At 32.9% G+C, this 12,618-nt stretch overlaps 1 protein-coding gene across 10 annotated transcripts in view; it reads left to right on the forward strand.

Moving 5' to 3' along the window:
• Positions 1-12,618, forward strand: part of MIA2 (MIA SH3 domain ER export factor 2) — a 110,436-nt gene that overhangs the window by 75,574 nt on the left and 22,244 nt on the right. For 7 of the 10 annotated variants that reach the window (XM_043556050.1, XM_043556044.1, XM_043556045.1 and 4 more), the window contains 6 exons: positions 1,802-1,903; positions 2,831-2,891; positions 3,690-3,725; positions 7,445-7,512; positions 9,290-9,372; positions 11,007-11,135. In XM_043556050.1, the coding sequence (XP_043411985.1) occupies positions 1,802-1,903; positions 2,831-2,891; positions 3,690-3,725; positions 7,445-7,512; positions 9,290-9,372; positions 11,007-11,135 (479 nt within the window). The remainder of the gene's footprint in view (positions 1-1,801; positions 1,904-2,830; positions 2,892-3,689; positions 3,726-7,444; positions 7,513-9,289; positions 9,373-11,006; positions 11,136-12,618) is intronic. The other 3 variants (XM_043556049.1, XM_043556047.1, XM_043556048.1) reach the window with 1 other exon arrangement.

Below are 12,618 nucleotides of genomic sequence, written 5' to 3' on the forward strand. Positions count from 1 at the left end.
ACATTCCATTGCCATCAGGATGATGGGGGATTTGTTAAGCTCTGTCATTGCCAGCCTGTATACTTAATTATTCTTTGGAATCCATTAAAAATCAAAAACTTGCTGTTCATTATGGGCTTCTGGGCCAGTTGGGACTGCCCAGGATATGAAAGAAAAATAAACTTGACTAAATGGAAGAGCTATAGAGTGGATGACTCATGGCTTCTTTCAGTAAACTTAGGCGTGCACCCTTTTTAGGTTAGGATGAAAGATATAAGTAAAATTTGGATACAAATGGGATTATTTTGAGGTGGAAGGAATACTTCTGAGTATATCTTTTGAACAAAATAAAAATACATGGTTGATGATAGAATTCTGATGAGGAATATTTAAAATTAAAAAAAAAAAGGTGTTCTCTGTAGATATTCAAGAGCAAGGATGGGACACTGAGTAGAATCCTGTATGTGTTGTTCACATTGTGATTTCATCAATTCATTGATTTGAAATATCTTCAATTTCCCAAAATACTGTGTATTCCATTCTTACATTTAAATTAAAACATTCATCACTCAAATATTGGAGAGAAGTGAAATAGTATAGCATACAAGTTTGATATGTTGCTTTAGATATGTGAAGTAAGATGTGATTATTTTTTGATCATATCATCAGGCTTCTTTTATAATGCCATTTTCATCATTAATAAATCTATCCAAATTCAAGGGGAGGTTCATAGACTTTACCTCTCTACAGCAGATGTTTCTGGCCATTTTTTTAATCTAGGGTTTGTAAAAACACACTTCCTTCCATGTCCACGCCCATCATACTTTGATGCTTTTTCTGAGGAGATGACTTATTTTCTTCTAACCCTATGAAACGATTGACCTAGGGAGTAATTTCTTAGTAATTGGTAATGTAGTTTATGGAATATAAAACATTTACTGCTACCGTGTAGGATTTCTTCAATAGTTTGTCATGTTCTTCCCCAAAGTTCGTGAAGAAGGGGAGACATTCACATTTAGGACTCCATATGTGTTTTCCTGTGGTGTTCAGTATTTCTTGAGGGACCAGTGTTACTGATGATACCACGTGAAACACAGGGGTAATAGAGTATAATGGAGTCACTACTTGCTAGCTCTATGCCTAGGTTCACTTATTTAGTTTTTCTGTGTTTCCTTTCCCTTCTTATAGAGCTGTTGTGATAATTACATAGGGTAGTAATACATGTAAAAGTCTAAGAACAATTTCTGGCACATGCTAATGGCTCAGTAAGTTAGCTGTTTTTATTAAAAGAACTAAAAGTAGTAGATAGGACTACTAGTACTACTTTTATTTACTTTGGGTTCATTATAATTTTTTTTTAAATGCGTGTAAACTGTCTTAGAAGCTTAATCACCGTGTTAACAACTTAACAACCAATTTAAAAATTATTGAAATTCAGTTTATTACTTGGTGACTTCTTGTCTAATAAATGTCACGCTGCTTTATACAAGAAGGCTTGATAAATAATATATAGTCATGATAGTTTTTACTAATATTTACTTTTGATCTTATTTTCATGATAAAAGTCTTATAGAAAACTCTTGAATCTTTTGTGTTAATAGTACTATATTAGACAAGGTGGTTTATAATTTGAGTTTATAATATTAATTTCCACACCAGGAATATTTATGCAGCTACTTTTTTTTTTCTTGCACGTGATGTTTTTAGTGGTCTTATGCAAATTGTTTTATGAGAAGCACCAGTTGTGATATTATTAAAAAGATATAATTGATTATCTTATGACATACAGTAAAAAACAAAACAAAACACTTTTTGTTTCAAGGAAATTAACAGTAGAGGAAAATTACCGATTAGAGAAAGAGGAGAAACTTTCCAAAGCAGATGAAAAGATCAGTCATGCAGCTGAAGAGCTGGAGACCTATAGGTATTGAATATTTTTTACTCTTTTCTTTTTCAGGTGGGGAGGGTATCCAAAAACCTAATACTAGAAAAAATAATAAGGCAGCTCCCCCAAATAAACCCAAGATATTTGTCATTATTTTTCATTTGTATATCTTGCTTTATTATGCAATTATACAGAAAATATAAAAGGAGAAATGTTTCCCTTTCAGTGTACATGATTTTAAATCTCTTGCATTAAAATAGGGAAATCCTATTTTATGTTAATATGAAGAAATTTATGAATATCCATTAATTTCAAGGTCTTTCCTCTTTGGTTCTAATGGGGAAGAATATATACAATATTAATGAATTTGAGAAGTATGCCTCAAAGAGAAGAGTGAGCCACTTCTGAAGTATTGATAAGTCTAGTTTTCCCTTGTTCATTTGTCATTAGTTCTGTGGAAATCATAGAAAACCTAGAGAAAATAAGGGGCAAGTTTTAGCAGTATCCCAAATAGTTGTGATACTTAATTTTACATTAGGAAGAGTAAACTTGGATTTTGTCCAAAAGAAGGAATTATCTTATTAGTTGTATAAAGGTAGTAAGTAACATTTTATTTCACAGAGACTTTTAATTTCCTAGAGTTCTGTTAAGATTACAGACATCTGAATAATTCTTCCAAGTGCATGCTTCTTAGTAATAAAAACAAACCAATATACCATATAAATCTTGGCATAACCTTTGGTTTTAGGTAAACCCAAGTAGTAGTACTCTTAAAGCATAATTAATATTAAAATTATATTAGGAAAAAATATGCTACTTTAGAACATCTTGAAGGTGATTAGTGTGGAGTTCTGGAGTTATTTTTACATTAAACACTCTAGGTGTTTTAATTAATATTTTCAGTAGACATAGTGTGTTCTGTCATTTCTTAGTGCATGTTAATAGTAGAATGATTATTCCTTGTAGAAAGCGAGCCAAAGATCTTGAAGAAGAATTGGAGAGAACGATTCATTCTTATCAAGGGCAGGTATGTGTGTGTGTGTGTGTGTGTGTGTGTGTGTGTGTGTGTGTATTAAACAATTCTGATTTGTTCGAATTGGTATCTCTGTTTTGATGCAAGAGTATAGTTACTTGATAGTTGTACCACGTCTCTTGAGGTTTTGCATGTGGCTGTGGAACATTTATAGGGAGCCAAGTGTTCTGAAATAAAATACTTGTTTGTTTATTTACTTATTTATTATTTAAAAAAATTTACTTTGGGGGAGAGTACAAGCAGGGGAGGGGTAAAGAGAGGGGGACAGAGGATCTGAGGTGGGGTCTGCGCTCACAGGCCGATAGAAGCGAGCCCAATGTGGGGCTGAAACTCGCAAACTGTGAGATCATGACCTGAGCCAAAATCGGATGCTCTACTGACCCAGCCACAAAGGTGCCCCAAGAGTTTAAAATTGCTGTGTTTTAAAATTGTTTCAAATTGCCATGTCTCCTGCTTCTTTGGGAATATGGATTAAGTAAATAAATAAACATATATCAGCACTGGAGTCTCGTATTTACTTGGACTAATTATCTCTTAGTCAGCAACTCATTGTAGTTGATTTTTGCATAAAACAAAAATATACTAGACAAAAATTGTCTTTACATTCAGTTTTTGTTTTAAAAATGTGATAGAGTAGTCATGTGTATATGAAAATTTGCTTTAAAAATGTTACTGACTTTCAGAGATGCTTGAGTTATTTTCGAGTTTATGAATTGTGTACTAAATCATAGTGGTAGTGTGAGATTTTTTCCCTAAGAAAATCAGTAGTATTTTAATGAATTTCTTTTTCAGATTATCTCCCATGAGAAAAAAGCACATGATAATTGGGTAAGTATTAAATTCTCTTTGTCAGATTGTTCTTTTTTCTAATTTAAATGAGCCGTTTAAAAGATACACTTTCACACCAAAAATTAAGGTAGTGTTAAATAAATTTCTTTTAATTTTGCTGGTAGTGAAATTATGTTTTTTATGAACTAAATACTTGGTTATAACAGTTATTCACAAAATCTGATTTTTCCTTCTCTGCTTTTACTTTGCAAGGAGCTTATACTCTTTTGGGGGAGGTGATGCAGTGTTTATGGATTGTTTTGAGAGCATTGGATTGCCACTAATTTACTTGTGGACAACTTACTTAAAATTACTGGGCCTGTTTACTTGTCTGTAAAACAACAGATTGAACTAAGTGATATCGAAAGCCTCTTCTAGTTGTAAAAGCTTTACAATTCAGTTATCTGATTCTCAGTGTTGAATTACTTGATACACATCAAGAAAAAGATCATCATGAGAAGTGGCATGTCAGTGTTCCAGAAGAACTCTATGAGGAAATGATAAGGATGTGGCTTTTGACTAATTGTGAGAATGATCCATCTAATTTGTAGAACTGTTGTTAATAGCTGGCCTTCAGAGGACTTGTCCCTAGGAGTCTTAAAGCAGAGACAGTTTGTGCAATGTGTGAACACATGGGGTCTGGAGTTACCCAGTTTTGGTTGTTATCCTGGTTCCAACACCCGTAACAACAACAACAATTGTTTCTTTACCTGTTTGTTTACCTATAAGGTAGACATATCAGTAGTACCTATTTTATAGAGTTATAGTGATGAATAAATAACTCATGTAAGCCTGTTAGGTGCCTGACACGTAGTAAGCACTCAGTGTATGTTAACTGTTACTAGATTCTTGTTACACTGAAGCTTGGGAGATATTTCTTAGTGGTGGATGTTTTTTGGAGTGGAGATTCTGGTATAGGTTGAGAGATTAGACATGTTGAATGTCAAAGCTTTTCCCGTTTCTCAGATTTTGTGTTGAGGGCTCAAGTGGAAGATTTGTTAATGAATTAGACTGGGCTTGGAGATGAATTTAGTTTTTTTCATCATTCCGCACCACAGTCAGAATACTAAGATAAAGATTATTTTTTAATGACAGAAGAGACTCATAAATATGGAGAACAAACTGAGGGTTACTGGAGGGGTTGTGGGAGGGGGGATGGGCTAAATGGATAAGGGGCACTAAGGAATCTACTCCTGAAATCATTGTTGCACTATATGCTAACTAATTTGGATGTAAATTTAAAAAAATAAAAAATAAAATTAAAAAGAAAAAGATTATTTTTTCATGATGAGAGGAATTGATGTTTGCTAATCTCTTAATGCTCTAGGCACTGTATTTAAAGGCATTTTGTGTATATTACTCATTGAATTCACACAACAACTCTATAAAATAGATATTTATAAGTTAAGTTTTACAGGTGGGGAAATAGCCCAAAGTCACATGATCAAAGAATGAAGAATAGAGATTAAAATTCTGACTTTTTAGATTCTAAATCTGTGGCTTCTCAGTTATTATACATTGAATTTCTAGTTTAGTAAATGACAGACTTTATGTTAAAATATGCAGAAAATACCCTTAATGTCTAAAAATGAAGATTTTTTTTAGATTTTATAAAAGTAATGTATACTCACTAAATAAAAAAAGTTCAGACTATTTACAAAGGATGTACCAAGAAGTAATCAGCAGTATCACTTTAATTTATTCTATGTTTTAAGTATATTTAGACATAAGTCATGTATATGTTTTAAAAAATGAAATTATACTATATATTAGTGTTTTTATGTTCTTGCTTTCTTAATATAGATATTTTTCTATGAATATTTTATAATTTATGTAAACCTTTTCCATTTGACAAATGTTTAGTTTGTTTCCACTTTTTACTGTTATAAATAATTTTATAATTTTGGATGTTACTTTTTCCTTTGAGCATTTCTTTGCTCCCTCCTATTAGAGTTAATGTTTTCTTCCTTTGAACTCATATAATACTTTGTTTTTATGTGTTCTGTGACAAGTACAATAGTTGTCCTTACCACAGATTTAAGCTTCTTTAGATAGGGGCTTAACACCTGCACTTAATAGAATGCTTTTTTGCATATTGTAAGTAATATCTGAATACAATGTGGTCATTCATTGAAATTATAGTTTTACCTAACCTTTGAAGTGTAAACTTTTTAAAAGCCTGTAATCATTTAGCATCTGTTTATTCTTATATATTTTTTGTAGATTTATCTTTAATATTGATAGCACTATAATCATACTAGGATTTACTTTTTTTGACTTAGTAACTTTGTATTGTTTTGTCTCCTATAATTAAGAGTAAATATGTAATACTATACTGTGTAGAAAACATTTAGAAGTATTTTTAATTCTGTGCTGTTAAAACACATTGCTAAATGAATGAATTGATATTTTATTAACTAAGATTGTTATTGTGTAGTATTGTTTTTGTTAGTACAAAATTGATTATATCATTATATACTAGAAAATGATTTACATTGGAATCTTTTTGATAATGAATGCTAAAATATGGTTAAGCTAGGGTTTGGTTGTTTTGTTTGTGTGTGTGTATTTAACATTCTTTATTCTTTAGCCAGTTAAAGTCAATTCTAATGTGTATTTCACAATTTTAAGTGAATACATTTGATAGTACAGTTCTTTTAACCTGTAAAAAGTTATGGTTCTAGGTTGAGTTAATTTGCCTTTGTATAATAGATAAGTTTGCCCCAGTGTGTTGCGTTAGTTTGGACAGGTCTGATGCTCCATACGCTGCTGCTGTTTAACTAGAGAGTTCACAGAATGACTGGGAAACATATAGTATTCCATACAAGTTTAATCTTTGCCCACAAACTATTTAGGAATATTGTACGTTCTTGCTGTTTATTATAGGTGTAAGTTTTTTTCCCATAGCATACATACTCTGATTTTCTAATTTTTTTTTTAAGTTTATTTACTTGTTTTTGAGAGTGCTTGTGCATGGGCAGGAGAGGGGCAGAGAGAGAGGGAGAGAGAATCCTGAGTAGGTGTTGCGATGTCAGCACAGAGCCCGACGCAGGGCTGCATCTCACACACTGTGAGATCATGACCAGAGCCGAAATCAAGAGTCAGATAGATGCTTAACCAACTGAGCCACCCAGGCACCCCGAATCTGTTATTAAATACAAGTATCACTAAACCAATGTAAAAGCTTATAGGAATGGGAATATGATCTTAACAAACAGACTGCATGCTTTGGTTATATTCAGTGATTTAAAAAAATGGCCTGTACAGGCATGTTGTGAAACTGTTTTAGATCTTTATGGTTTCACAGAATTATAGTGATTTCTCTCCAGAGTTGGTTATCTGCTTTTATAGCCAGAGTACCTGTGCGTAATGATTCTGAGTCTCCATTCTCATCACCCTAAGCTTGGGTCCTCTTACATTGCTTCTGTCATGTTATTTGGATATTGACAGCACCAAATACTTGCCTTCACATCTAGATAACCGCATTTATTGGCAAGTACATGATCAAACTCCAGCCTTAAGACTCATGTCTTTTGGTTATAGGAAACTCATTTCCTTTAAAAAAAAATTCTGTAAGTTAAAAATTTTTTACACTGAGTTTACTGAAATGCATTCTAATGTATTGTGATATGTGTGAATGCTTATCTTCCATTTTACATTTGTATAAGTGTTATTTTAAAAACATATTTAAAAAATGAAAATGTATTGTTTTCTTTAAGTTGGCAGCTCGGACTGCTGAAAGAAATCTTAATGATTTAAGGAAAGAAAATGCTCACAGTAGACAAAAGTAAGTATCTTAGTGGGAACACTTTAAGCTTTAGTTATTACTTTATTTTTAGTTGTATTTTATTTATTATATAATATTTTTGTAGGGACAAACAAACTTGCAGTGAATCCAGCATATCTAGTGGTGAAATATTTATTAGTTTCATTATAAGGTACTAGATTTTTTGTTTGAAACATTTGTCTTAGGTTACTTTAAGAGAAGTAAATTGTTTACATGTTCTTCTGTAAAAAGCATAACTTAAAGAAATTTTTTTCATGTGTATTTATTTGAGACAGAGAGAGCGCATGTGAGCAGGGAGGCAGAGAGAGAGAGAGAGAGAGGGAGAAAGAAAGAATCCCAAGCAGCAGTGCAGAGCCCAACACGGTGCTCGATCTCACCAACTATGAGATCGTGACCTCAGCTGAAATCAGGAGTTGGCGGCTTAACCAACTGAGCCACCCAGGCACTGCCCTGCCACCCCAGTTTTTTTTTTTTTTTTAACTTGAGTAGGAAGAAGGCAATTACAAGGGATGGAAAGAGAAAAGATAGATCTCTGATGTGATAATTCTCAGAGTACTGGCATCTTTTAGTAGATATGGGTAGAATCCATTTTTATTATTTCTTTCATTCTCTTGTTTTATTGTATTGGGTGACATTGCCATGCAATAATAAAATGAAAGAATAAAAGCTTACAATGTATGATCGAAGGGAAGAATAAATGCTTTTCTAGGAGCAAACATCTCTTCCCAGGTGTTCTAATTTCTTGCCAGAATGTACCATTAACATTATTCCATGATAGTGTAGTCTTTTTGCTTGTCTTTTCTACTTTGAAATTAAAACTGCATGATTAGGGGCGCCTGGGTGGCGCAGTCGGTTAGGCGTCCGACTTCAGCCAGGTCACGATCTCGCGCTCCGTGAGTTCGAGCCCCGCGTCAGGCTCTGGGCTGATGGCTCAGAGCCTGGAGCCTGTTTCCGATTCTGTGTCTCCCTCTCTCTCTCTGCCCCTCCCCTGTTCATGCTCTGTCTCTCTCTGTCCCCAAAATAAATAAACGTTGAAAAAAAATTAAAAAAAAAAAACTGCATGATTAAATGTTCTATGTCAGATCTTATGATCAAGAACTAGAAATAAGATTCTTTTAAAATGTCACAATTTTAAGATAAAAGGTTTAGGAATAAAATAGTAGGATGAGTTCACTGGATTCCTATTTTGTGTTGTGATTAGAATCATTTGGGTAACATTACAATGGAAAGCAGGTGAGATGCAGAGCTAGGAACCCTGTGTTTTAATCCTGTTACTTTAATTTTGAATAAATCATGTAAACTTTTAGCTCAGTTTCCTTACTTGCAAACTGATACATTAGAACTGGTTGACCTTGGAAAGCCCTGCTATTTCTAAAATTTGGATTCTGTGTAATAGTATTCACTGAAGTCTAGTTTTGAACACAGAACAAAACAAAGTGATTTCAAACCTCAATAAAACGTCACTATCACTAGGCAGAAAGAACCCTGTTACTATGGAAAGGTGTTTTGGTCAGAATATTGATTTATTGATTTATTTTGTTTTCTTTCTTAATTTTAATTACAGTGTAGTTAATACACAGTGTTATATTTCAGGTGTATGATTTAGTGATTCAACAATTCCATTTATTACTGGTCAGAATAATTTTAAAAGATTTGTTTCTTCTGTGTAAATATTGAGATAGTGAAGAGATCCTTGTACTTGGAAGAGGCATTTTTCTTGAAATGTGGGTGCTTTTCTTAGATGAGTAACTTAGAGATGTTTGTTCTTTATTTGCAGATTAACTGAAACAGAGTTTAAATTTGAACTTTTAGAAAAAGATCCTTATGCACTTGATGTTCCAAATACAGCATTTGGCAGAGGTAGTCTTTTTTTTTTTTTTTAAACCCTCATTTAAAATATATATATATGTATATATTGCACATACCTTTTATATTAGTGTAAATTAATACTATTATTTATAAATATTTTAGATTTTGGAGCCAGGATTCTAATCTGAGTTCTATCAAAATCTCCCAAGTTTCTGAGTTTTGTTACCCTGGAAATAATGTAAATAATTGCCGCCTTTATTTCTTAGTGGGCTTTTGTAAGATGATGTATATTTAGCACATTGAGCTTTTTGAAAAGCAAAGTGAAAGGCATGTAGTAAGGTACTCAGTATTTCTTGGGAAAATGAGTAAGGAGTGCTTAAAGGGAATAACATTGTGACTGTTTATATATCCACTACTCATTGGGATTTGCTTGAATTATAAAAACAAGATTTAAAACAGATGTTTTTAATTATTTAAAAGTATCAATTAAGAAGGTGGGAAAACATTAATAATCTGAGATTTGGTTGCTTTAATTACCTCCAAGAGAGGACCAGGTCTTTGGAAGTTGTATTTAATACTTTTGTCTATTCATTAATGAGTTAGCATCTTTAATGATCTCATACTGTTCCAAGTAGTTTAAATTTTTCAAAATAATTTTTGGTTGAATTGGAATTAAGCATCTAAGGCAGGGAAAATAAACCTAACTTTATATAGGTAGAATCCCATTTTAATAACCATTTCAAAGTTGTAAAAATCACTTTTGAGAGTCTTTTCATTAGAATGAAAATGTTTTTACATTACAAAATAACAGGTTATTAATTTCAAATAGTAACAAAGGTTGGAGTGGGGGGCAATTATACAGAAGGAATTCTTGACTGAACGTAATGCCCAAGTCTCGTAAAGATTAAATAATGCTTTGATCGTTTGTTGTAATTGCATTTGACCGTTATATAAGCTACATAATAAAATTTAACATATTTAAAAAGTATTATTTTGGTGGTATTTAAGTTTGCTTTCTGATGTTGATTTTAGATCTTTGGAAGCATAATCATTACTTGGGAGTGGTGAAGTTTGTAAAATGATAGGGCTCCTGGTTATATGGTTTAGAAAGTGATTTATTCGATAAATAAGTATATGTAAACTGAATTTTCAGTGGTAATGAATCAAAAGTTGTTTCTGATGCTTCAGAGGATTTTGCATTTCTATTTTGAAAAATCTGAGCTTCACTCAAATAATTCATGGCTCAACATGGCCTAGCCTATCTGGCCCTAATTTCAACGGAGCCCTTCCATATTACAACTCTTATCAGCTGAAATGTCTGGAAGCATACTGCCATTAAAAGCAAAACCGAACAAACTTCATGGCCCCCAAATCCTCTCATGGTTCTAAAATATCACCAGTATCCTTTGCTTAATATTGTATGGTTACTTAAGTGTATTATTACCAAGAGATTAATATTTTTCTTGACTACAGTGTCCACTTGGTAGACAGACTTTAAACCACAGGGTTCCATATTTAATTCTATCCCGTATTAATAAAACCCAGAGCATGCTAAGTGTTTAGGATGTGGATTAAACTTAAATTGACAATAGGGTGACTTGATGGAAATTGTTGAAATGGGATTCTAATCTATAGTGTAGCTAACTGAAACTATGAATTTAAATATGCTGTTTTAATTATTCCAGAGCATTCCCCATATGGTCCCTCACCATTGGGTCGACCTTCATCTGAAACGAGAGCTTTTCTCTCCCCTCCAACTTTGTTGGAGGGTCCACTCAGACTCTCACCTTTGCTTCCAGGGGGAGGAGGAAGAGGTATATTGTTTAAACATCTTTATTACTCTAGATTTCTTCCTTACTTTATATTTTCATCTCAACTTATCTTTAAAATGATCTTTAAAATAAATCTTTGGAAAATACAGGCATTCCTTGCACTTATTGTGGGTTATTTTTGTTTGGAAAAGGAGCTCTATGACATGTAATTTTAATATATTTTTCTCTCAGAAACAGGTATAGTAGGTTATGTTTTGGTCAAGCCCTTAATCTTTTTAGATCATTTGACTTCTTAAAAACTATATATTATACTACATGATACAACACTTTATAAAGAATACATGAAATATGATAACAATATAACATAGCATAAAATTGTATTTTAACAAAACATTATTAAAATGTAGAATTTCTAAAATCTTTTTTTACTTCATTATCATGATCTTTTTATTTTAGAAAATCAGAAAGTAAAAGAAAGAACCTTCTTTTTAGAGTGGAGTAATACAGAAGTACTATCTTGAGTACTTCTCAAGAAGAGTTTTGATGGGAGACTTAAGGGAGACAGAAATGATTTAATACTTTGAGAAACTGACCCAAGATTGCTTTGTTACCCTGTATGGGGTTTTGCAAATTCTAGCAGCTACTTCAAGCCTATGCATTAGCTCTTGGTCTTTCTCCATTTACTTCATCAGCGCTCATCCTGGCGTTACCTGTGTACCTGGAGTTTTCCTCTTTTGATTTCTCACCTCACTTTGTCAAGTTGCTTTAAAATTTTCCCTTGAATTGTGGCAAAATTAAAAGGTAAACAGTGCTGTTCATTCCCAAGTCAAAAGTCTTAGGTTTTTAGCCCCAAATCTGTGTTGTATAAGAGCTAATAACATTCTTCATCAGTGTTGTGTCTCTATTCCCCCCTTTTTATCAGTGAATCTAGCATGTTGAGTCTGAGGTAGGAACAGAAAGTAATGAGACTAAATAAAAACACCAAACTAAATCCAACTTCTCACAACTCATATACTCAAATGGATACTACTTACCAAAAATAGTCTCTCAGGGATGCTGTCCTGTTCTGTTGAAACTGCCATTATTTTAAATATTTTTGGAGCTCTTTCTTTGGGATTCCCTTCAAAGAATGAGAAAATAAAATTTCTATGGGTTATGGGATATTCTCCCTTTGCCCATTTCCTCTTTACGTCTTTGTATCCTCAGTTTGGTATACTTCCCATTGGTCCCTCCCACTTCCCAGTCCCACTGCTGATTGGACCCACAGCCTGGGGATATTTCAGAGAGAACTTTTGCTTGTGTTGGCTTTGAACTGAAAACTCCTAGGGAAAGAGTGAGTTGCAGACTGACACTTGGAGCCCTGGGAGACCTTTCCTTTGAGCATTTGAGGAAGGAGACTAATTTTGAAATTCACATGTGTGCCCTCAAATCCTTTTTCCTCCTGTTTTTTTGACCTGTATTAAGAAATATATTTTATATCATGTCACATTACATGCCAACATAAATGTAATAGAAGCCATTTACA

The sequence above is a fragment of the Prionailurus bengalensis genome, chromosome B3 (assembly GCF_016509475.1).
Source record: "Prionailurus bengalensis isolate Pbe53 chromosome B3, Fcat_Pben_1.1_paternal_pri, whole genome shotgun sequence".
Taxonomy (NCBI): domain Eukaryota; kingdom Metazoa; phylum Chordata; class Mammalia; order Carnivora; family Felidae; genus Prionailurus; species Prionailurus bengalensis.